Source organism: Dipodomys ordii, unplaced genomic scaffold (assembly GCF_000151885.1).
Source record: "Dipodomys ordii isolate 6190 unplaced genomic scaffold, Dord_2.0 Scaffold7, whole genome shotgun sequence".
In the NCBI taxonomy this organism is placed as follows: Eukaryota; Metazoa; Chordata; class Mammalia; order Rodentia; family Heteromyidae; genus Dipodomys; species Dipodomys ordii.
Genome location: NW_012267223.1, coordinates 18,712,013 through 18,737,153, shown reverse-complemented (window position 1 = coordinate 18,737,153; position 25,141 = coordinate 18,712,013). Strand labels below are relative to the sequence as shown.

Genomic DNA, 25,141 nt, shown 5'->3' with positions numbered 1-25,141 from the left:
AAGCAGTGGGCAAGTAAGGAGGAAGAGAAGAAGTGTGGAGTGAAGCAGCATTTCCACAGAGAGGGGACCATGGGAGGCGAGAGCATAGGAAAATTCTTTGCCCCAGAAATCTTTTAGCAGCTCTCATCCTCTTACCCCCAACCTGTCCTGTTGGGGTTTCAAGGAAGACAAGTGGTCCAAGGAATGAGGAAGAGGAAAAGCCCATCCAGGGATTCCTCAGGTTCCATCCAGAAGACACTCCAAAGGCTTGACCTCTGAGTTGAAAGTGGGCTTCTCTTTGCCATTCAAAACAAAACAAAAAGAAAATCTTTCCAGACACACCCAGTCGATGTTCCTAGGCCACTGGTCTCATAATGTCTTAATCAGACTTTTCAGAACTCCTATGCAGAGACAAAAAAAAATACCTTCTGGGCAAACCTAGTTGTCAGGGGTTTTAGACTCCTAAAAAAAAAAAAAAAAAGGCTCCATGAGGGAAGCTAGAATAAAGACAACAGGGGCTCAATGGGAATGAAGTTCCCCACGAAGCCCTAGGTGGGATTTTTGTTCCCTGCTCCACTCTTCCTCTGTACCATTTTCAAATCTCTTTGCAGTGCAGAGAGTAGAACCTTTGTGGAAGCCATACCTCCAAAATGTTTTTCCAATGTTAAAGTCTACTAGAATTCTTTCAGAGCTGGCCAGTGTCTCCTTTTTATGGAATTCAAATGCCAATCATTCTTGGGGAATTATGGCTTCAAACTAGGATCACTCAAGCCCACTGTGCCATACCTCAGCTCTCAAAGCCTCTTTAAGAGTCTCCCATGAAAGTCCCGGCATGGGCAAGGAATGGTGGGTTCAGAAAATAGTGAGCAGCTTTGGAAAAAAGAAGGAGAAAATGCCAATAACCCCTTAATAGGAAACTGAGGGACCATCTCCTCCTAGTTTCCAAGTTCCGAAGTCCCTGAAAATACAACAAATCTAATTCCAGGGATGGGTTCATCCAAGGTGGTAAGCAGAATGGAAAGATAGTGGGTTGGTAGAAGGAAGCAGCAGCAGCAGAATCATTGGACACAATATCTAACAAAAAAACAATTGTAAGTGGGGTTCAATCTGATGGAGAAGAGGCCTCTGGCTTTCAAAAGAAAGGTGACTTTTCCCTAGAAAATGCACCTCCCCCAGTCAAATCCTGAAGCACCTCTGGTTTGCGGTGCCACAAAACAAAGGGACCCCTGAAAGGTCTGAGAAAGGGAAGAGAGAAAGGGGAAAGAAAAGAGAGAAAAGAGCACCCTTTCCAATGGTCTGTCCCAGCTCCAATATCTTTTTGATGCCTTCCCATAGCTGAGGTCCCTGTCCCTGGATAGGTTTTCTTTGTGGAAGACTTTGCCTGGGTCTGTTTAACCACCTCATACAACCAGGCCAGAGCAGATGCACCTCTCCTCCCTCTCTCTTGGCCAGGAATTAGGTTTGGGATTGGACATTATCTCCTCTGTCTGCTACCCATTTTGATCTCAGAATCCTTTAAAGAACCTAGTAAAAGTGATTACTTGTCATCGAAGACCAAAGATGGATACCAAAAAAGCTGCATGCTCCATTCTGGAGAATTCTGACGAGGCAGGCCACAGAAAAGGAAGGAACTGCCTTCCAAGGGGTTCGAAGAACCAAAAGCCAGAAAGTACCCCCAGGGCAACATGGGCCACAGCAGCCTCCTTGCCTTTTCTTTCCTTCCCTTTTGCTTTTTCTCAGCTTAGGTGTAGCCAGATAAAAGTAGCCAGCGGAAGAGGCACCTTTAACAAATAAATGTCATAAAGTCTCCCCCTCCCTATAGGGAGACATTTGTCTGAAGATCACCACTTGTGAAATGCAGCCCCCACCCCCCAAATCAGGCCCTTCTTCTAATAGTACACACCCATTCTTCTTGCTCCCTAAATTTCCAAGGCACTGAAGGACTATGTATCTCAGACAACCTTCCATCCTCACAGAGTAAAATACATATGCCTGCAAATATGAACCAGTTCCTCCCTGATCACTGAAACCTTATAGAACTGGCACCCCATTTCTCAGAACTGGGTAGGAAAAACTAGCTAATTTGTCGTGCACCACTCCATAGCCCTGGATGGAAGCAAGATTTCCTTCCCTTAGTTCCAAACCCTAAAACTGCCAAGGGGAGAAAGTGAAAGCTAGAAGCCACTTACTGCTGGAGTGCTGGGCCTGGGCTGCGCCACTGCCTTCTAGGTTGGTCCGGCTGCTCTAAGCTGGGAAGAGCCGCTCACCTACCTCTGCCCCCTTCCCCACCACAGCGAGCAGTTAAAGTGTCACTTAACATTCTGGAGAATGTGAAATATACCGCGCAGTGTCAACTCCCCAAAACCATAAAACTAACTTTATGGACCTCACGTGACTTTCTCGAGCCAGTGAGGGGTATCTGTCTGACTTCTCGGCGATTTTTACGATCTAACTTCGAGATAAAACCCCTATCCATTTGACATCTAAATGTCATAGCGACTTTTGGGATAGTTTGCTATCGGCAAAGGGGGAACAAAGTCCAGGGGTGAAGGGGAAGGAGGGCCTAGTAGAGCCTCCAAGACCCTTCGTGCCTCCTCATCAGCTCCCCCCTCCCTCCCCCCAGGTCCTGTAAGAAGTTGGGTCCAGCTGGAAGGGATTGACCGGGTAAGTGTCCAGACTTGACTATTGCGCACAGGGTGGAGGCTGACTTGTATGGAGGAGGACTGGGCCCTGGCCTGGGGCCAGGCTGCAAGGGGGAAACAGAGGTCTTTCCAAGAGGGACTGTAACTCCAAGGTCAGTTGGGTCCCAGGAGAGAAGGAGCTCTTGAAAAGTGACAAGAATGCTGAGGCTTAGAGATAACCTTCCAAATTAACCTGATTTTTTTTTTTTTGCCTTAGTGTGTGGCAGAGTTGAATTTGGATTTGGGAACAGGGCAGCTCTTCAGCCCTCTGCCACTCCCGAAAGGTCAGGAGTCTCCTGCTCAAGACTTAGGCCCAAATTCCTTTTCCTGAAGAGTTTTCTAAGGCTTTTTTGTTGTTGTTTTGGTGTTTTGTGTGTGTTTTTTTTCCTGGCCAGCTGGTGGAAGGCCAGGAAAGATATCTCAGTCCCACATGGGGTATGTGGATTTCTCAGGCATCCTGTCATCAAGGCCCATTCTCTGGCCCAAGCATCAGTGACCAAGCCTGGGATTAGGTGGTTGAGAGAGGTTGCTAGGAGCACCCAACTGCTCCTTTCCTCTCACCTAAGTTTCTGGAGACTGGTCTAGGGTGTGCCCAGTGATGAGAAGAGGCAGACCCCAGAGAAAAGACGAGTGGAAGGGCAGTGGAGTGGGGGAAACATTTATTTGACTTCAAGGAAAGCTACAAACAAATACCAGAAGCGAATCACTGAGACAGGCCTGGCAAAGACAGATTTCACACGAAGCACGGCATCCACTCACTCACTACAAATGGTCTTGGAAGCAAAATGGTGGGGAAGAAGCGATGGGTCTGACCCAGACTCAGTCCCATATTTACAAGCTTTGGGTCCTCTAGGCAGACCCACAGATGCACAGAGATAAACACCAGACATTTTACACTGAGGATTGTTTGTTTCCATACTCTCCCAAGACCAGGCCTTGTGGGGCCTACCAGGCAGCAGGAGCTTAAATCTCACTATTTTCCTTCTCTCTTCTCAACATCACCCCTTTGGATCTCCCTCACCCCAGGACCCACTCCAAGACCAAGCCAAGGGGAGATTTAGGCCTAAGAAGTGGGGAGGGAGGCGGAAGGCGAAAGGTGAAAAGAGATACAGAGGCCAGCTCAGCTGGGCTTCTATTAGCATTGCCCACACGACTCCACCACCTCAACTGCCACCCTTTAGAGAAGTTTCCAGCTGAAACTCAAAATGCAGCAATCATCCTTTTTATAAATAAGTTAGAACACAGAGGGGGAAGGGGGAAAGTTCACATTAAACATGCGAATTTCTTTTTTTTTTTTTATCCTGGGGAAAACAGTGCAACCACAGACACAAACATTCAGAAACACTGGTGGATTTGGGGGGTGAGCAGAGGGGAATGGGGAGCATGAAGGGAAAAAAATAATAAGAATTATTATTATTATTAACAATAATAACAAGATAACCAGTCCAGGAGAGAGGGAGCCACAGGAAGACCTAAGACCAAACGAAATATCTTAACACAAGGCTGGGGCGAGGCAGGCTCATGGCAACCGGTCCCCAGCGCACAGCGGCCGGGCAGGGAAGATTGGAGGGGCTGGGGCTGGGGTGGGGGTGGGGGTGGCGCGGGCTCTTGGGCCACCCAGGGCTCCTTTGGGCGGGCTCAGGGCTGGAAGGCGCTACCGGCTGTAGCCAGGCTCATACTTTTCAGTTTGTTGTCTTTCTTCCACTTCATACGCCTGTTCTGGAACCAGATCTTGATCTGGCGCTCGGACAGGCAGAGCGCGTGGGCGATCTCGATGCGCCGCCGCCGGGTCAGGTAGCGATTGAAGTGGAATTCCTTCTCCAGCTCCAGGGTCTGGTAGCGGGTGTACGCGGTCCGGGCCCTTTTCCCATCCGGCCCGGTCATATCTAAGAGCAGATAGAGTAGAGCCCCCAAGGCAATGTTATTCTGGTTCCAGGAGGCAGGCCACTGGTTGGGAAGGGGGGGGGCGGGAGCGGGACCCAGGCGTCCCCAGCACCCAGTTCATCGCAACTCCATCCTCTCTACTCCAGATGCCCGCATCCAGACTCCATGCTGCACCCCTTTCTCCTGCAGCCCCCAATTCTGATGGCAGCTCATGAGCCCGGCTTTGTCTGTCGCTGCCTCCCAGTCAGTGCCTCACCCATGGCTGGACTCAGGCAGTCGCTCGCCCCCGGGAGGGAGCGAGGGAAGCGGCTGCACTTTTGCCCTAGAATGCTCCCTTCTCTGCTCAGCCCTCCTTTGCAAGCAAACGCTCTGAAAATTGGAGAGATAAGCAGGATCCCTATCCACATCCCATTAAAAAAACAAAAACAAAAAACAAAACCCATCCTTCATCCCCCAGCTGGCTTCTGGCGGGGAGAATAAAACCTAAAAACGGAGCCTGGGAAGAAATTATTTAAAAAATTAAGCCCACCCTTCTGCCAAAGACCCTATTTGGGCTCTGTCCACGGAGCTAGTGAGGACCCTCTCAGAGACTTCTCTCCCCTTTGGAAAAATTAATCTATCTGGATGGAAAAGCCAAGCTCCCCTTGCCCTTCCTCCCCAACACAGAGAAGGAAAGCCGAGGAGACACACAAAAATAATAATAATAGAGACAGAATTACCATGGCTGATGTGGAGCTTCCTCATCCAGGGAAATATCTGCGGAGTCTGCCCCTCGGGCGCGGCTGTGGAGGTGGCCATGGGCTCTGGCTGTGCCCGAGCTAGGCTCGGACTGCTTAGCTGGCTCGGGGCTTCCTCGGGCTCGGAGGACGCGCTGGCCTCGTCTATTTCGGTGAAATTGGCGCTGGAACTGGCTGGGGTCGCCTGGTCGGAAGGGGACGAAGCAGAGGGCTTGGCGCCGTGGCTGTCGCCGTTGGTGCAGGGCAGGGACTCGGGCGAGGACAGGGAGCAGCTCGACGCCGCCTGCCTGAAGCGGGGCTCCTGGGCGGGCGCGGGGAAGGCGCGCGAGCTCTCGCCCACCGCCCCAAAGTGGCTGGAGGAGGCCGAGGAGCGGTTGACGCTGAGGTCCATCCCATTGTAATTGTAGCCGTAAGAGCCGGTGTGCATGGCAGCGGGATCCCTGTAAGAGCCGCTCAGAGAGCTGCCACTGCCATAATTTAGCAACTGATAGTCCGGGCCATTTGGATAACGCCCCGAGAAGGAGTTTACAAAGTACGAGCTCATTTGGGTGATTTTGGAGGGCTTGATTTGTGGATCGTGGTCGTTATAACCCTGTGCTTCACGATTTATGATGTATTAATGAATTATAGCGATGCACTGTACTTCGTTTTGCTATGTATGCGGCCAAATATGGGGGGGGCTTGGAAGGGGGATGGGGGGGCGTTAGGGAATCACGTGCTTTTGTTGACCAGTCGTAAATTCTCGCTGATGACCTCAAGAGGTAATTCATGCTCTATGGTTACAAATAATGACGATCCGAGAATCGTTAGGGCCGATTCAATGCGAACCTCCGAGAGAGGGGGGAGGAAAAAAAAAAAAAGGAGAAGGGGGAGGAACTAGGAGAAGGTTGGCGGCGTTGGCCTCTGAGCAGAGCGCGCCACCTCCCGGCGATCGACGGGAGCGCGGACCGCAGACCGCCATGGCGGCGGTGGCTCCATCCCTAACAGGCTCCCTGCAACCGGGAGAGCAAGACAGAAACCGGGCTGGGGCTCACCCTCAGGGATGACTCCTTCACAGAACGGATTTGAGCCTTTTAGCCACTTTCTTGGGGGTAGGGTTAGTCTATCTTTATCATGATTAGTATTAGTAGTAGTAGTGTAACTCTGGATCAAACAAAGATTTGAGTTGCTTTTCCCCTTACTCGGGCTTTACAAGTCTCCCAAGTTGGGGGCGGAAATGGGGGGGTGGAAGTTGTGTGCGAAAAACAATTATGACGAGTTTTCCCTGCTAGCTCAGCTAGGCCTACTTCCTGGTGTGGCTGTAGCGATGGATCCAGAGCCACCGCTGGAGCCGTAGGGCTGGGCTGGAAGCTTGAAGAAGCAGGAAAGCCTTCACTCTTTCTGGGCCCTAGGAAGTTTGGAATTCTCTTCCTGGCCTTATCCCAGGCTTGAGAACTGCAGAAAAGGGTAGGGACCCAAGAAGAGTAACAGAAGCAGCCTGGTTACTGAAAAGATTGCTGCAGCTGTAGCCCAGGCTGCTTTAGATTTGGGTGATAACATGTGTCTGAGAGTTTGGGGTTAAACAGAACCCCTTTGCTTTCTCGACAGATGCCAGCTATTGCATTCTGAGGCCCCACTAGAGGCCTCTTGCTGGTGGCTGACAATTTGAGAATTTGCTCATCGGCCTACCACCTTCTTAGGGAAGGAGTTTCAAGGACCCGCGGCCCCTTGCTGAGCACGCTGGGCGGCCAGAGACCTCCGCAGCTGGGCCCCTTCTGCCAGGCGGGCTATTTTCTTTAAAAATAAAAAATAAAAAGGGGGGTAGAGGGAGGAAGAAAAGAAAACAGTGTCTGCAACTTGTCGCCTGGAGAGAAAATAGGCCATTTTGGGTGGAGCCGATGAGACCAAATGCACCATCACCTGGCCTCTTGCCGCCGGGTCTCCAAAGAATGGATAATAGTCGGGTCCTTTCCCTCTCTGAAGCTGGCGGCTTCACGTTCTCCTAATTATCAGTGTGATCCCACTGAAGGAGCACCCAGCAGCCTTCAGCCAAGGGCAGAGCGATGCCCAAATGGCACCATTTTTTTTTTCCATCACGGGAGCCACAGAACGAGCGAGAGCCGAGGGCCAAGACCAGCAGCGACCGAGCCATGTGGGCGTGCCAAAGGCCAGGGGCCTGGGCGAGCCTAAAACAGAAAAAGCCCTTTCAGAGGTGCCAGGACCAGCCCAGCTCGGTGTCTGCCGAGGCTCTGGGCTAGAAGACCTCAGTGGCTCCCTTCTAAAAGAGACAAACGGGGCTAAGCTAGAGAGTAAGAGGGAAAGGGCCCTGCCCGGTCCCCCCAAGTGTGAGCGAGGAAAGGCAGTTGAGAGCTACAGCATCTGCGAAGCACTGAGCTGGAGCCTGGGCGGGACCGATTGCTGGAGCCTTTATCTCAACTGTAACTTCCGAGTCGAGTCTGGCGACTGGGGAGGCCCTGGGGCAGACCAGGGCTGTAGCGTTTGCTGAGCTGTTCGCGCTAAAGGACCCCAGGGCGGCTGGGGAACGTTGAAAGGGGGGGAGGGGGTTGGCAGGGGATGATCGGAGGTGACTGAGCGGCGAGTTTTCACGTTTTTATTGTTATTATCATTATTAATAATATTAATATTATTACCGAAGTATTTCACGTCCAGAGCTAAGACAAGACTTACAAACACAACACATAGAAAATTAATAAAATAGAACTTTGTTTTCTTCTGAGGCTCCTCTTCTTACTTCTAGGTAGTATGTGCTCCTTCCAGTGGCTTTGGGGAGGGGTTGGGAGAGACAAGTCTGGGGTCAGGGTGTCTTCGACAGCCCTGCTGAGGGACAGCGAATCTACCATTGAACCGTGCACAGGGGGACATGGACGAAATAGACTCGACATGGAAAAGAGCCTTTTGCTTTGCTTCCAGGAAAACATCAAGTGAGTCCGCTCCTCAGTTCTCACCAGGGAGCCTGATCTGGCCCAGGCGGATTCCTTGGGGAGGGAGGAGGCGCTGGGGTGCTGGGTGGGGTCGGCGCTGCGGCCTGAGAGCCCCCGGGAGACCTCTGCGGGCGGGGTCGTCCAGGAGAGCGCTGGACCCCGCCTGTCTAGCGCTGGAGAGCAGGTCCCCAGGCTCCCGCGCCCGCAGAGCTTTCTCTCGGCTCTCAGGCGCTCTCGATTCCCCCACAGGCCTCTCCCTTCGCGTCCCCCCTCCCTTTCCTGGCACCTTCACTCGGCTGGTTTTTCTTCCTCCTCCTCGGCACTGAGCTGAGACGCGCTGAGAAGTTTGCTCTCCTTTTTCCACTTCATGCGCCGGTTCTGGAACCAGATCTTGATCTGCCGCTCGGTCAGGCAGAGCGCGTGAGCGATCTCGATGCGGCGCCGCCGGGTCAGGTAGCGATTGTAGTGAAATTCCTTCTCCAGTTCCAGAGTCTGGTAACGAGTGTAGGTCTGGCGGCCTCGCCGACCACTGGGTCCGAAGGAGGAACCTGTTACGCAAAGTGCAGATGCTGAGGCCGTGGGTCAGGGGGTCCCCAAACCCTTCCCCCCACTCGACCCTCAAACATGGACTCCAGCCTGTAGGAGGAGGCTACCTACCCTCCAATCTCCCCCCACCAATTCCCTGCCCCCTCCTCCACTCCTCCAGCGCCCTCTCCAGATTCCCTTCCGGACTCCCAGGCCTGAGTTCGCAGTGGAGACTTTGGGTGGGGGAGGGGAGGAGTTTGAAACTCCCACCTGAGTTGGGGCGGGGGGGGGGCTGGCCAGGTGTATCTCTTCCTAACTCTCTTTCCCATCCATCTACTTTTCCCCCATCTCTGGCCCACCCAATGAATGATAGATTCTAGCTCTTAATCCGTAATGACATGGATCGATCCGTAGTCCGCATTAACAGCTCCTCACTTTCGTGTCCCACTAATGGACATCAATTGGGACTTTAAAGCCGACAAATAATCCAACCTGAGACCCAGGCGCCGGTTCCCCCCCCCTTCCCCGCACTCCCCCTCCGCTTTCTCCCTCTAGTTCTTCCTCCTCTACCACCCCTTTTTCCTGGAGCCCTACCATTCCCCAGCCCCCCTCCCCCCACTCCCAGAGAAACGGTCTCAGGCAGCCTCCGCTCGCCCTGGCAGACATCATACCGCCCCCACCCCTTATATGACGCACTCTGTTTTTAATAGAGCGGTCTTTGGGTGGGTGGGTGGGGGCTCGACCAGGACTTGGGAGAGGGGGGTTGGAAGGCGTAGGAAAGCAAAATCAAGTGAATGCGTCCCCTGGTCCCCTTCTCTCTACCCTAAACTGAGAATCCGGGTCGTGGCCTGGCACTCTGCAAGAGCCCACTCACCACTCCCCCTGGCTCCCAGTGCAGCTGGGACTTTGCAAACTTTGTAACTCCTGTAGACAAGAGGGCAGGACGAGAGACCCCCCCTCCGGTGCGGTCTCGCCCCCCCAAAAAAAAATCTGTCTCCTGAGATGCCCACCTAGGCCCCCGGTGGGAAAATGGGAGGGGCGCTCAGTTCGTGTCTCGATCCCCGAGTGGGAAGTTGCGAGTGGAGGGGGGTGGAGGGAGGACCCGGCGATCGCGGAAAGTCTCACTCACTGTTGCACGAATTCATCCGCTGCATCCACGGGTAGACGGGAGTGGAGCACTTTTGCTCGTCGGTGTCGCCGAACACGCTCTTGTCCTGCGCGCAGTCCGACTTCCGCGGCTCGGGGTGGAACGGGGGCGGCTCCTCGGCGCCCGAGAGCGCGCAGGCCGACTCCTTCTCGCGGTAGAAGGCCGGCGCCGGCCCGTAATCGCAGGGCGCCGCTCGGCCATAGCCTCCACCAGCCGGTGGGTAATAGGAAGAAGCGGTAAAGGCCTTGTCCTGGCCGGGTCCCGGCCCATAGGGCGCGGGGTAGTGCCTCAGCGGGTCCGCATAGCCCGATGAGTAGAGCGGTAGCTGGCCCAAGAAGGACTCCTGCCCGCTGGCCAGAGTGACGGGGAAGGTGGAGTTCACGAAATAGGAACTCATTGGGAGGGGAGGCGCGCGCGGCCGCTGCTGCTCCGCCGGGTTTATGATTTGTTGTGTTTTATAGTCCGAGCGCCGCGCCTATTAGTAGTATATCCGAGATTGGGTTTTAGCTGAGGGGGGATGGCGAGGTGCCAGTGAGGGCCAGAAGGAAATACAACCATCTGATCCAACACTGACCAATGGCAGAGGCAGGAATTGTCAAATAGCACCCAGGAGGAGCGCAGCCCGCACGAGGGACCCGCGCACAAACCTATCAACCTTTTTTTTCCCCTCCTTCTTCTCCTTCCCTTTTCTCTCCCTCGCTCTCCCTCTCCCTCTCTCTCCCCAACAGCACGACACGTCCTGCTCTACCTACGCAGGATCTGCGAAAGACGCATCTGTGCCTTTGAGGAAGGAGGGAGCATTTGGATTGAGACCACCCCATTCCCCTGTGATTACATAAATATATCCCCCCCCAATCACCACCACCCCACGCAGGATAGGAAAAAGTTAATTGTGTTTTCAGAAAAGTTAACCCCTGCGTTGCTTGGGCTTATTCCCTCAAGGGAGAGCTGGGTAAATGTCCCAGAATCTCGTTGAGAAATTTGTTTTTAAGGTTTTGTGTTGGCAGAAGGGAAAGCAGAGTCGTCAACTAATTTGCATGGTTTCAGAAACAGGGAAAGAACTAACATCTTCCTACCTGGGTTTTGAACATCCGTCCCCCCCCCTCCCGTTTGTCAGCTCTCCTTTCCCTCTCTCTCTCTCTCTCTCTCTCTCTCTCTCTCTCTCTCTCTCCTGTCTCTATCAAATCTGTTGGGTTTTTAAAAAATGTTTTTCACAACTCATATGGTCAGAGGGGGTAAATAAGCTAGGACCTTCTGACTACAAGACCCAGAAAATGGGGAGGTGGCAGGATGGTCTAAGCCTCTGCCGTGGTTACAAGCTTTCAGAAGCCTGCAGCTGCTCCTGCCCAAGACAACCCACATAGCGGTATGCTGATGCTCACTCTTAGCAGGGGAGGGGACACTGGGGATAGAGACTAATCATCCCCTCGCTTGGGGATCTAGAGTGGGAGTAAGGAGTAACTTCCAGCCAAGAGACTGTTTCTCTGATCTATATCATCTCAGCCTCCTGCCCCCACATGACATAAGCATATCCTGGACTATCGTGTTTTTTTTTCTTTTAAGGAATTAAAGGTATCTTAGTAAGTCTAGGTACAGGGAAGAAGACATTGTCTTCCAATTGTGAGTCCTCAAACCCTTATGCTGATGGAGGAAAATCAGACATCACTGTCAAATGCCCTTATCTCTTTCTTAGGTCTCTCTAGACCTTGGCAGTTCTTTTTTTTTTTTTTAATAATTCTGTGTCACACCTTGGTACTGGTTTAGTTTTATGAGGAAAGGTTGTTCTGGTCCTCCTGGGGACTCCTCAACCTCCCCTATTCAAGTCTACCTTCCCTTTCTATCTCATAGCCTCTCTACCTTTCTCTCATATTTGAATCCTCAGCTTTGCAGGTGTACAGGATTAAATGCAAGAGAGAGAGTAAGTCTCTGTTCTCTCTCTCTCTCATCCAAGGAAAATGAGCACAGAGACTAGACTGGGCCACAATGTGTTTCCAACATTCTAATATGTGCACACAGGCCAGTATGGACATATTAGGAAGGGGCCAGGGTGTGAGATACTTCTGGTGTCAGGCTGAAGCACCTCTGCCTTCTTCTTTGGGCTTTTTTTTTTTTTTTGGTGGCCAGCTCTTCCCATTGATAACAGGGAATGGGAACTGGTAGAGGGCTGAGGTTGGGTGAACAAGAATGAGGATTCATTTGGTTGCTAAGTAGCCTCTGAGACTTGCTGAACTCAGAGCAAATTCTAGCACTTTCACAGGAAAGTGGTATTCACTTCCCTACAATCACCTCCTGGCCTGACTCGGGCTTTTGATGACTATTTAAGAAAAGGAACTCAAACCCCTTAATGATGGAGGAGCATATATGTTACAATCTAGCAATGTATTCAGCCCACTGGTAGAGAGGAGTAGGATATAAGATTTGGGGGAACAAGGAGGGAAATGGTGTATACAAGCACCTCCCTCTACTCAGTTCCTGAAGCTGGGCCCTGGGTCTCTGCTCTCCTCTTTAGTTACAATGTCTCCAAGGAAGGAGTTGTTGGTGTGTGTGGTCTTCCCTATAAAGTATAGTCAAAGGTGGTGAGGGTGATAGAAACAGGAAAACAACTGTCTTGTCCTTAGAGTTGCAGCCCCCAAATTAACCTCACCTCTGCAGGTTGCCTGTCTGGAGATGGAGCCACTACAGGGCAGGGCCTGGGCGCCTGGAGTCGGGCATGAAAGGAAATAGCGCCTCATCGCTCTTATCTAAGCCCAGAGGTATTTATGAGCGTTTATTCATCTGATCCGTTTGTTTGGGAAAAAGAGCAGGCAGGCAGAGCCCGGCCAGAGACTGCCTGGTTTCTGGAGCCAGATCTCTACGAATCTGTCTGTGGTTCCGTCCAGAGACGACTGTCTGTCTGTCTCCATGGGGGAATATGTAAATATACAGCAGGCACACAGGACTGCCAGTCCAGGGTGTCTCTCTCTGCTTCAGTGAAGGAGATATATGGATAGATAGATAGATAGGTAGATAGATAGATAGATAGATAGATAGATAGATAGATAGATAGATAGATAGATAGACAGACAGACAGATGTGTACCAAGTCTTGAGTACACAACAGATGAATTCCATGGACACCATGGCAAGATTTATAATTGGAATTTTCTGTACTTTGAATCTGCAGTCCTGCGGGTGAGCACACACATCAATTTCAGTCCCCGGGAAATGCTACCCACTGTTGTCTTCAGCTCAGAAGTACAATTCTGGAAGTAACCTCAGGAACACAACATTTGCCTGTTTGAGGAGGGAAGGTGTTGAGACATCCAGACTTCCCATTTCCTCTAAGCTACAAAGCCCCCTTACCAGTTCTCTGAGTTGTGGGTACTTTCTCTCATCCCACCCCCAACTTTGCCTTGGATGGAGCAGATGAACGCATCTCAGCCCAGTTCTTCTCCTTGGACTCTTTGGGTTTGAAGGAACATAAATGTCCCCAGAGATATGATGTGCTGGCTCCCATAGATTAAAAAAAAAAAAAAGGCTCTGACATTAGACACTTTTCCCTAAAATAGACTGGTCCAAATCGAAGTACAAAGATCTCATTTCCATTATGCAAATGAACGGCATCCTTTCTGATCTTCTAGGGGTAGTGGTGGGCGGTGGCAATCAGCCAGCTCGCCTTCCTCCCTTCTCCCCATATCCACAGGCAATCTAAGCACCCTGAAATAGTTCAGCCCCTCTGTACCAGGTCGACTGCCTCTTCTGATTGCCCCAAAGGGAGGGGGAAAAAAACCTATGACAAGCCCAAGATCTTCCTCTTGTTCCCTTGGGGGCCCTCCAGCCCAGCGACTCACTAAGCTGGGCCATCCAGCTGCCCAAAAGTCATTGTGGCGCTCAGAAAAGCTGAACGAGCTACTCCCGAGGCCCAGACAGATTCAAGAAGCACCGGACGGGGGGTGGGGTGGGGGTGCGCCGGAGCTGCAGTGGCCTTGTGGGCTAGCACTGCCCGACCCCTAGACCTCAGCGGCTTCTCCAGCTTCTGGCGAAAGACCCTAGTTAACACCTCGGCTCGCCTGGCACCACAGGCAATTTCCTGGAGCTCCCGCCCAGGAACTGGGGCCACAGCACCTTGAAAGGAGCAGCCAGAGCTTCCTCCGGCGGCTTGAAAGCCCCAGCTAATCAGTAACCCGTGAGACAGGGGCCCACACTCCATGGCGGCGCCCGGGGCGCGCACCCCGCCCTCGCCAGTCCCCTCAGGGAAGGCGATCGCCCTAAGCGGGTGTGAGGGGGTCCTGTAGGAACGGAAATTACAACTGGTTTTTTTTTTCTTTTTTGGTTCTTTCGTGATTTAACCCCTCTCTCATGCCCAAACGCCACCCACCACCACCACACACACCAAAGCATATTTGCGCCGATTTCGCTGGAAACGATCGAGGGGGAGGGGCTGGAGTGGAGGTGGAGTGAGGAGGAGAACGACACTCACTTGCAGACACGAACAGATTCTAGAAAACTCGGTTCCATTCCTTCACCACGGATCCACCAGCTAAGAAAACTGGCAAGACTCACCAGCCAACTGGAAGAACACAGACTTGGTTTGTCTTTTGACAACCAAGTAGAACTGCTTGGGTCGGCGCCTCCCCCCTCCCGACGCCCCCCCCCTTTTGGCTGAGAAGAAAACCAAATAAACCTCGAACAGACTTGGCCTCAGATCTCTCCAGCGACACCATCCTCTCCCGTGCCTTGGGGGTGGTGATGGGGAGGCGGGGGGGATCGTGGCTCTGATCCTCTTCCAGTTTACCTCGGTACCCCACCTCGTCCTTGGATTGCAGTTAGACCCCCCCTTTTTTTAACATGTCTTATGCCCACCGCATAAGAAGGTTTGGAGCTAGGATGGGGTGAAGGAGAGGTTGAGGTAGTGTTTAAAGAGAGACTTGTGTTCTCTAATCCACATCTGGGTGCCAAGATCCAGGGGCGAACGCGTATCGGTGTGGGCCCGAATCCTGCCGAAGCGCGGTGCCGGGGCTCCAAGCCTTCGGCAGGGCTTCGGGCAGCGTCGCTGAGCCGGCGGTGGCAGAGCCGCGTGTCTCTGAACGAACAGTAGATGGCAGCAAACCGCATAATTTGGGTCACAGCAAACTGTCTTAAGGGACGATTTATAACCCGCCAAGACTACAGGAGAAAAAGACCTTTAGTCTGAGTAGGTTTGAGAGGTTCCCTCCACTCTTCGAGAATAGGTTCCCCGAGTACCGTGCGTGGCTGGCGGGGAACCTGTCTTGCTATGAAGCCAAAGAGTCTCTCTGGGAAGCTACTCCAGGTCTGTCCTAGGGCCTTTTCTTATCCCCCCACCCCCAGCGGCGCCCATTCCAGTGCCACAAGTGGCTGCAGTTCCCTTCTCCCAGCTCAGCACTAAGAAAGCCAATATACCCACGCTTGCCCTGGGCCCTGCAATGCAGGGGTACCAGAGGCCTGAGGCTGAATGCCTTACAACTGGATTTTAAGAAACAGAAAGGTAATCACCTCCTCATGCAAACTAAACTAAACCACAATATCTCCTGTCCTTCTAATCCAGTATCTCCCCCCCACACACACACCCGTTGTAGCTTCTCTTTAAACCTTTCGCCCTATTTCTTAGTACTTGCCATTGGCCTGTAACTTCTTCCACCCTATTTAAAAAGCAACAACAACAAACAAACAAACAAAAATGGTCTCCCACTCAGCAGAGCTTCCTCGCCCTACCCCCACCCCTACACCTCCAGGCCTGGCTGGGAGACAAAATTAGACTCCAGAAGGAGTGGACTCATTCTCTGAACTCTGCACAGGTGGCTTTCCTTTCCAGACACCATAAGATTCCCTAATTAGGAATTACTAGAGAATTATTTTTTTCTCTCTTTTACTTCCCTTTATTTTTGTTTTTATGCACAAGCCCAAAACAACATGCAAAACCGCCCATCACAGTTACATTTTGGATCCAGGAAAGTTTGAAATGTTTCCATACCAGACACACATGACAATTTTCACCTCCACCGAAATCCACACATCCCATACCAATAAAACACAAGTAATAGAATCAATATCACATCAAAAACAACGTTCTGTTCTGTAACTTACCGTGTTAAAACCACAACACAGTCTCTCTCTCTCTCTCTCTCTCTCTCTCTCTCTCTCTCTCTCTCTCTCTCTCTCTCTGCCAAAGGAGGCTCCCTCCCTCCATTGGGAGTGTTGGGCACTCTTAGGCTTTCTGGGAAGTCTCCCTAGCTTTGGGTGCCTCCACCCATAGCCCTTTAATTTCGGAAATGTCTCAGAAGGGAGATAGTGATCATTCCCTGTGAATTGTTCTTTCTGTGTCTCTCTAGCTGCCTCTTCACCCTCGCCGGCCTCTGCGGAGATTCCAGGCCCTACAGAGACCAGAACGTCCCTCAGAGCCACCGCCCTAATGCCAACGCTGCCGGGGAACCGCCAATTACCCACACCGGGCAAGCGAATGCGCGCGGGAGGGGGGCATTTGGGGAGGCTGGGTCCAAAGAAGGATGGTGGGAGGGGAAGGGAGCATGAACCCACCGGAGGCCGTAGGGACTGGCTGCTTCTGGCTGGCTCCGAGGAAGCCTGGACACCCCCCATCTTCTCTTACAAAGTCCCCTCGCTTGAGCTCTCCTCCCAGCTAACAAGGCGACTTAGAACTGGCCCCGTCGGCCCTTTCAGTCCCCCCTCCCATTTTCCCTGCCCGGCCTCCTCCTCCAGGAAGCAGCCACCCCTCTAACCACCACCGAATTTCCTGGGAAGCTTAGCCCTGCAGAGCCCAGAGGTGGGGTTCAACCCCGTTATGGGGTGTGCACGGGGAGAAAACCCCTGGCCCCACCCCCTACAAAAGCGATGCAAAAGAATAAGAATTGTAGAATCTCCCTTACCTTTGTAGACCTCGGGGCTTGCTTTTCCCACTCCAGATTGAAAAGGGGGGGAAGAGAGGGGGGGAAGAGAGCGTTCGGTTTCTTCTCCAGCTTCCAGATAATATTGTCCCAACCTGAGAGCCGTTGTTTCCCTTCCTCAGACTTGGGAGAGAGCTTGTTTCGCTTTTCTGGCATTTGCATAGAAAATGGAGTAAGTTCTGGCTTTGAAAAATAGTATCAGGCTGCAGTCCTGAGCAGATTGTCCATTTACCCTTCATGATGACTAAAATCCCAGATCAGCCAGCAAATTAACTTAGGAATCAAAATTATTTTTGGTTCCCTCTCTTTTGTGTTATTCCCACCCCTCCTTCCCTCTCTCACTCTCTCTTCTCTTCTAACCACCTCCCCCCTCTTCCTATTTCTCTTTTGCTCTATCGAGCTGATATTGAAGTATAAAAATATCAAGAGGCTGGAGCCCTGAAGGACGACAGTGCTCCGACCTAGGTGTGGTGTCCAAAAGAATGCTGCATTATAACCACCAGGGAAATGATAAAAAGTTCATGTTCACGATCGCCCGGCCACATGACCGGCGCCGGCCAATCGCTGGATTCAACCACTCATAAACTTCTATCACAAAGTTGTAAATTTTCATAAAACAACAAGGAATTTATTGCATTTCTTCATGGCTGCTCCACCAGCAACCCTTTTCTCAGTCGCCATCTTCTTTTCTTCTCCTTCTCTTTTTGGGGAAACCTTAATCTGGGAAGAAATGAGATTTAAGGTGCAGAAATTCCGAGCAGAAAAGTCACAAAGGTCCAGCTAGGAAAGGGGTTCTCCCTGAAACCTCTTGATTTGTCTCCAGAAGCTCTGCCCCCGCTCTTTTCAAGTGAAAATTCACCCCCAAATCCTCCACGTGGGACCATTCCAAGACAATTTGGAGGTGTGGTGGGAGCAGCAAGCGGCAGCCAGTGTCCAGAGTTGCCTTCTCCATCTTGGCAAAATGAAAGCTTTACCCCCACTCTGAAGGGTCCCCTTATTCCTAGCCCTAGACATTGTGAACCTCCCCATACACCCACAAGCCTTGCAGCATTGTGGGTGTGGGGGTCCCTAGATTCCCTGGGGCTTAATTTTTGTCCCAGGGGGAAGTGGTGTAGATGCGGGCCAAGGCTGATAGGTTTAACAACCTAATTCTCACCACCCCAAAAACTAGGCATAAAACCAGATGCTGGCTGTTTTCTGCCCAAATAGAGGCTTGTCCATATTCATAATGACAGCTCCTTGTGCTCTCCAGAGGTTTTGTGGTCATTATTGGAGGAAGCTGCAGGGATTGGGGGGACCTTTTAGTCACAAATTTAAACGAAATTTCCTAAAACTAACCCTCTTTCTCCTTTCTGTTGGAGATCTCTGGGGTGTTTTTTTTTAAATTTTAAACCACTGAGGGTTTATAATTGAATAAATGCTGTTCAATTAAAAAAAACCCTCAGCTCCAAAGATCTAGCTATACTGACACTATCCTTCAGATTTTTGTCCCACAATCAAGGATTTGGGGGAGCAAAAATATCCCATACTTCTACAGTTTCCTAAAATACCCCGCCTATTTTGAGTTTGAGATACTGGTGCCCAAATGAAGAAAACGAAATAATCTCCCCCTCAAGTTATTTTCCTTTGTCTTTCTCTCTGTGTGTTCCCGAGTGGGTCCCAAGATAGCCGGTGACTGGAGCTCAAAGCAAGCAGAAAAAGAAGCTGCCGCATGGGGCGGCTAGGCTCACCACCGCGGGAAAGATTCGGCAAACCAACCCGATAACTCGCTAAACTCTTCTTTCTACGACTTGTTTTTTTTTTAAGTTTTTAATATATCATCTCTATCCATTTAAAATGAGTACATTAAAACAAAATATGTAATGAAAGTAAAATAACTGGAAATAAAGAGCTGTAGCCACAAATGTTTGCCGAATTCAGTAGAAAGCTGGTAAGTGTCTTGGCTAGGAAGATTACTCTGGGCCTCTATTAACAGGCCTCTTTTTGAAGATCTGGCCTTTGTCCAATTGCTGCCCAAGAGGTGAGGATTTGGGTGTTTTCCTTCCCTTCAGACCCTCTCTTCCTCCTTATGAGGCCTAGCATTTTAGATTTCATCTCTGTATTGGTGCCTGGTCTACAGGAGCAGATTCACTGCCCCTTTTGGTGGTCTGCAGGAGAAAGAGACTTTTGTAGAACAAGTCTTAAATTTTTTTTTGTTTTGTCATGTTTTTGTGAGTGTATAACTGAACATATGAGCTTGTAGATGTATTTACTTGGGGGCAAATGTGACTTTCTGTTTATAAACCAATGTGTGAATGTACATTGGTATCTATCAATATGCCTGCAAGTGACTGTGAATGTATATTTACTTGTGAGTGTGTGTGAATGAGAATGTCTGTCTTCTGGGCATAGAGCCTGAATTGTGTGAATGCTTGTATGTTTATTTGTGAACATATGAATATCTGTTTATGACTGGATGTGATAGCAGAGATTTTTGTGTGATGACAGCCTATAAATATGTGTTCTTATATGCACTGGTCTATATCGTTGTGTGTAAAAGTATACAAATGCATACATGTGTCTGTGTGTATGTGTATGTATGTGTGTGTGTGTTTGATAGAAGGGTTCACTAGTTGGAAATCTTCAGAGTAGGGAGCATTGGGTTAAAAAGCAGACCCACCCAGCAGAGAAAGAAAAGGCTGACAGCGGCTAGTCAAAGCAGAGGGGCCTTAGGTTCCTACCCATTACTAACCATGACCCCTCCCTCCCGTCCTCAGAGAGACAGAAAATAGGGTATGTTTATTTTTAATCTTGTTTTATTTGTCCATCTTTCAGCTATACATAGAACGTAAAGAGGAGCTAGGAATGGCTGGTGGGAACAAGGAACAGTGGTCAGGTGCATGGGGACAAATGAGCTAGCGAGCTAGTTGGTGGTTCCTTGGGGCTCCCTAAGGCCCTTTCAGTAAGTATGCTACTGGGAAGGCAGGGCTCAGGGGAGTGGGCACACAGGGAACCACATATTATTCCACAGTCAACAAAGACAGCAAAAAAGAGGGCTTACAAAACAGTAAAATTTTACAAAGACCTTACAATAGCAACATAGAAAAGAGAAGGCAAATTCCAGAAAGCTACAGAACAGGTAGATCATATCTTTCCCATATTGTACAAAACAAACCCGGCAGACTTTCCTATAGGTAGTATTTTTTTTACAGTGTTGAGAAACCAAAATTTCACCTTTCTCCTTAATTAAAAAAAAACCTGTTTTTTATTTAAATAGAGGTTTCCCCCCCTCATTTGAGTTTCCTGGTTCAGTTCTCATAACTAGGCATCTCCTTTTCTCTCTTTCTCTCTCTCTTCTTTTTCCTTTTCTCTGTCCCTCACTCTTCCTCTTCCTCCTCTGCCTCAGCCTTGTCCTGGCCGCTGATCCCTGGGCCTGAGGTTTTATTTTCCTTTTTCCATTTCATGCGTCGGTTCTGGAACCAGATCTTGATCTGTCTTTCGGTGAGACAGAGTGCATGGGCGATCTCGATGCGCCGCCGCCTAGTAAGATAACGATTGTAGTGAAACTCTTTCTCCAGCTCCAGGGTCTGATAGCGGGTGTAGGTCTGGCGGCCTCTCTTGCGGTCAGTCCCTGTGTACAGTATTTAGAGGAGAAAAATCAGAGTGCAGATTACTTGAGGTTCATAGGTGAAATAACCCTCTTTCTCACCAAAACAAATTCATGCTTTCCATCCCCCAGCCTATATTTCATGTTGCTCCTTTCCCCCTCAATGCAAAGGACTGACTTTCTCAAAGACCTTTCAAGGCAAATCTCCCCCCCCCCGCCATTTTTCCATTCAAGAAGGGCTTTGTGTTTGTTTGTTTGTTTGTTTTTCAGCCTGCAGCTTCTGAAGCTAGGTGGATCTAACCTGGTGGTTCCTGGGGGTTCTACTTATAAGGCATAGAAGGGGGGGCAGAGATAATCACAAGTAACCTCCCTAAACCCAGGGACTTTTCCCTTTTGGAGGCTAACTTTGATGGTCTTTGGGTAGGAGGCGGTGGAAACCACACCAGCAACCAACCCTGGAGTAGAGCTCCAGGCCTGGCCTGTTTTCCCTCACACACAGAAGAAAAGAAGAAACAAAGGGGCCTCACAGTCAAGTACCCAGCTCAAGCCTGTGTGGAATGAAAGGAGGTGAGAATTTACAGATTTCCCTGGAGCCTGGAGCGTGGAGTTGGTCTGACAGCAGCTGCCTTCTGATGATTTTTTTTCCACTGAGTGGCTGAGGGTCAGCTAGGGCCAGACTCTCTTGCTTACCAGCCTGCCTTCCCAGACAACCCTGCTCTTCACAGCAATCTTTGGGCCTTGGGACAGCAAAGAAAAGAAGAGAGCCTGCGGCCTGGGTTGGGGGGGGGCATGAAGGATCTGTGTGGTTGGGGACTGAAGGACAGTTAGGGACCAGAACTCTGAAGAGAATTGGAGGGAGGTGTTGGTACCAGGCATCCTGGGAAGGAGACAGGGAAAAGGAGGGGCTGAGGCCCTAATTTCAAGACAGATAAAAGCCAAGCTTGATATGTTTATGAGACTGGGGCTTTGATAAGTCAACCAGAAAGGCAGTGGGTAATGGAGACCATGGCCACTAATACAAATGATGTGAGAACTGGGCTCCTCTTGGCCCCTAGAATGGAAACCTCTGGCTACAAGTGTTGAGACTTCTGAATCTTGGATTTGGCTCCTAAGTTCATCCACTTTGGGCTAGTGTCAAAAAGGATGTCTGAGCCAGGCTTGGCAGGAGACCTCATGAAAGTCTTGGTATCTTGGAGTTTCTAAAGCAGCTGCTGAAGGTCCAGAACTCTCCCGGTCTTGATTTGCTCCATGGTGTCCTTACCCCTTTCCTAAAAGGAGATTCACCCTTCTGGAATGATACCTCCAAACTTGTGAGCCAATTCTCCAGGGGTGTCTAGGAGCCCTGGGAATGGCACCTGAGTAGGCCAGCTGTAAGCTCAGGCTCCTCAGGCCCCTTGCCCCTTTCTCTGGTTCTCTCCCCCTTCCCAAGTTCACTGGGGGGTCAAGAGCCTCATCCTTCTTGGCCTTCTCCCCCCTCCCTCCACCTTCCTCCCTGGCTCAGTGTCCCTGGCTGAGTCCTCATCTAGGCCTTTAGAGCCCACCTCTAATTGTCCTGATGGGAATAATGGGGGAGCGGGGTTGGCTGAGAAGAAGGGGAGGGGAAAACTGCTTAGCACTATGGCCCCTTCCCCCATATCTTATCCAAGCTGGGACTGGAAGGGGGGGGGAACACACCCAGAGCTGAGATCTCAGACGTGGAAGGGGGGGTGGAGGTGGAGAGGAGGGAGACCCTAATGGCTATTCTCTGCAAACCCCAGCCTTCCTCCGCCAAGACAAACGGCCTCGTCTCCAGCCTGTGTAGGCGCTGCTGATAAATATTTAAAGCTAAAAGGTCGGGAGGAAGGGTAGGGGGCGGGCTGGGGACTCTGAGCGCCTTGGCGTCGGCGAAGAGATCCGCCAGGAGAGGCTGAGCGAGCCTGAGAGCACCGAGCAAAATCATCATCATCATCATCATCATCATCATGGGGCAGGTGCAGCCGAGGGGGTGCCCAGTCCCCAGGGCCGGACCCCCCCGGCCCTGAGCACTCTGGAGAGCGATCGGGGAGCCCCTGCCGGGAACGCGCCCGGGGGCCGCTCGGTGCGCGGCGGCGGCGTTACCTGAGCTTCGCATCCAGGGGTAGATCCGGAAGTTACTCTCGGCCGCCAAGTCCGAGTCCCTCTGCTCCTTGGCGCCCGGCGCCTTGGCGGGGTCGCCGGGACACACCCCGGAGAGGTTCTGCTCAAAGGGTGCGCAGTGCATGTTGAAGGAACTCGGCTCGAGCCCGTAGCCGGCCGCGTAGACGCCGGCCGAGCCCTGGCCCGCCAGGCCCCCCCCGCCGGGGTACAGACCCTGCACCGGGGCGGCGAAGGCGGCGCCCGAGCCCGCTCCATAGCCGGGGCGCTGGGGGTTGGAGGCAAACGCACAAGAAGTTTGTTCGGGGAAGGCTCCGGTAGCGAAAACCGAACTTGCGGCTGGATATTTAGAAAATAAAGCATTCGCATAATACAATGAACTCATAATTTGGCCGGATGATTTGTAGGCAGGGACGTTTTAGTGTCGGTTTTACGAGATTCCTTGATATATTACAGAATTAGAGTCCAGATTTACACCAAAAAGGACCCCCTTTTTCCTCTCCGGACCATGTGACCCCGCCCACGTGACAGCCCCTCGGCCAATGGCCGGACGGCCTCCCCACGGCTCCCGGTAATGTGGAAAAAATTGTGTGTCGTTGGATTTATAAAATATGATCAATAATGAATGGGAAAGCCGAGCTCTGTGGATTGGGGCTGAGGGGTGGGGGGCTCGAGGGCCGCTGTCGACACCCTCGGGCTGTAGGCGGCTTGTAGGCGAGATTTGGGGGAGAAAGAAATTGAGTGGAAGACAAAATAAATTACTTCGCTGGGGGGGATCCGTGTTGTCCCCCTATCTCCCACCCCCCATTCCCCGCACCACCATCACCACCCCCCCCAGCCTGTGACCGAGCGAGAGACAAACACAGGGACTGAATGCGCGGGACCAGGCGGGCGGGTGGGCGAGGGTGAGTCAAGTCTTTATTAATCCAGGCTAAAGCATCCGGGCTGGGCCTTTAGGAGAAGTTGGTTGCCTTTCTCCCAAGGTTGAGGGAGGAGGCGAGCCTGGACTCCCAGGCTCTTCCTCGGTGCCCCCAAAATAAAAATACTGGCAGAGATGGAGCTCCTAAGGGCAGCGCCCCCGGGCGCTGGACGCTGCGGTTTCTGGTGGTTAAAGAAAAAGGATGGAAGAAAAAAGAGAAGAGGAAGGGGTGGGGGGTGGGGAGAGAAAGGAAGGGAGGAGGACGGCCGGGGCCAGGCTGCGCTCGCTGCTTTCCCGGTTCCGGGAGGCGGATGCCTCAGTCCCGAGCTGCCTGAGAAGCAGAGGCCGCGAAGGAAGGAAGGAAGACCGCGAGCTCCAGCCCAAGGGGCTGGGCCAAGGTAACCACGTCCCACCCTGGGAGAGGTAGGGAAGCGCATCTCCCCTCTGCGCCCTGCTGCCCCCGCTGCTGGAGTCCGAGAAAAAAAATAAAAATACATAAGCCTGCACAACAGCCTCGCACGCCCATCTCCCCCCACCCCCTGCCCCCGGACACACACACACACACACACACACGCGTGCGCGCGCGCGGAAACAAAGAGAGAAGTGGCCCACACGGGAGACAGCCACTAGTCCCAGCTCATCTCTTCTCCGGCGGCGCGCGGCCCGGGCGCGGGGGGTCTCCGGGGCCCAGCGGCCTCGGAGCGCGAGGGGAGGGGGGGTGTTCTCCTAGCTCCCCTCCCTCGTTCCTCTCTCCTCCAATCGCGTGCAGCCGCCTCCCTCACCCTCTGCGCCCCCGGGCCGGGCCGAGGGACTCACACCACCTGCCTCCAGCCCCCGCCCCCTCCTCGCTGCGACCTGCCCTCTGAGCAGACCCAGGAAGGAAGAAGCCCCCTGACCATCTCCCCCGCGTCCCCCCCCCCCAACCAACAGCCTTGTTAGGCTAGCCTGGGAGCCAAAGAGAGCGCAGGCCAGGCCAGTCTCGGGTTCTCGCTTGTAAACTTTTATTTTAACTCTTCCGCCCTTTTCAGGCGCAGACAACAGAACAAAGTATAGAGGAACAACAAAATATATAATTAGCCCTCCCTCCCCCCCCATAAAGCAATTCACGGATACAGGATACATTCTCTTCACAGTAAACCTAAGAACACTTTTAACAATTGGCCACAGCGCGCATGCTAACTAAAGTAATCTCTTTTGAGAAACACTTAAGACGAAATTGTCAAACCAAAGGGGTGGGGGAAAGAAGAGAGAAAAGCCAGCGAAAGAGAGAAAGCCAGCGAGCTAGGGAGGGCAGCGGGGGAGAGAGGGGTTGAGAGGGGACGTGAGAGAGAGAGAGAGAGAAAGAGAAAATCTGAAAGAGGGAGAGGGAGACAGAAAGAATTACGGCGTGAATAGGCAGTTTCATGTTGTTGGGAGAACTCAGCAGAAATCGGTACCTCGGTCATTACAAAGAAGCACGTTCAAAGGAAAAAAACAAAACAAAACAAACAGAAAAGAACCATTGCACAAGGAGGCTTTTTACACGGGGCGGGGGGCGGGGGCTCAGCCGGGCCGCAGCCCCTCACCCTCGCAGGTCGAGGGAGTCCTTGTTTCAAATCCTTCCCCCGCCCCCGGCCCCCAAGAGAAGGAAAGGAGATCCACGGTAGCTCACACACAGAAGCTATTACGAGAAACTACCACTAGCGGGGACTGGCGCGGCGGGGGACGCTGCGGTGGGAGGCCCAGCTCCTGGCCCGGCTCGCGGGACCAGAG

At 51.9% G+C, this 25,141-nt stretch overlaps 3 protein-coding genes across 3 annotated transcripts; all 3 read right to left on the bottom strand.

Moving 5' to 3' along the window:
- Window positions 1–3,302: 3,302 nt before the first annotated feature.
- Window positions 3,303–6,117, bottom strand: Hoxb5 (homeobox B5). The gene is made up of 2 exons (XM_013037766.1): window positions 5,264–6,117; window positions 3,303–4,546 (listed from the first exon to the last, which is right to left on the bottom strand). Exons 1-2 carry the CDS (start codon window positions 5,823–5,825, stop codon window positions 4,299–4,301), a joined length of 810 nt encoding a protein of 269 aa, XP_012893220.1. The 5' UTR covers window positions 5,826–6,117; the 3' UTR covers window positions 3,303–4,298.
- Window positions 6,118–7,841: 1,724 nt separating this feature from the next.
- Window positions 7,842–10,964, bottom strand: Hoxb6 (homeobox B6). Its single transcript, XM_013008797.1, has 2 exons — window positions 9,857–10,964; window positions 7,842–8,750 (listed from the first exon to the last, which is right to left on the bottom strand). Exons 1-2 carry the CDS (start codon window positions 10,269–10,271, stop codon window positions 8,491–8,493), a joined length of 675 nt encoding a protein of 224 aa, XP_012864251.1. The 5' UTR covers window positions 10,272–10,964; the 3' UTR covers window positions 7,842–8,490.
- An 8,606-nt stretch (window positions 10,965–19,570) lies between these two features.
- Hoxb7 (homeobox B7) lies at window positions 19,571–22,958 on the bottom strand. Its single transcript, XM_013037636.1, has 2 exons — window positions 22,456–22,958; window positions 19,571–20,382 (listed from the first exon to the last, which is right to left on the bottom strand). Exons 1-2 carry the CDS (start codon window positions 22,853–22,855, stop codon window positions 20,129–20,131), a joined length of 654 nt encoding a protein of 217 aa, XP_012893090.1. The 5' UTR covers window positions 22,856–22,958; the 3' UTR covers window positions 19,571–20,128.
- Between the last annotated feature and the right edge of the window lie 2,183 nt (window positions 22,959–25,141).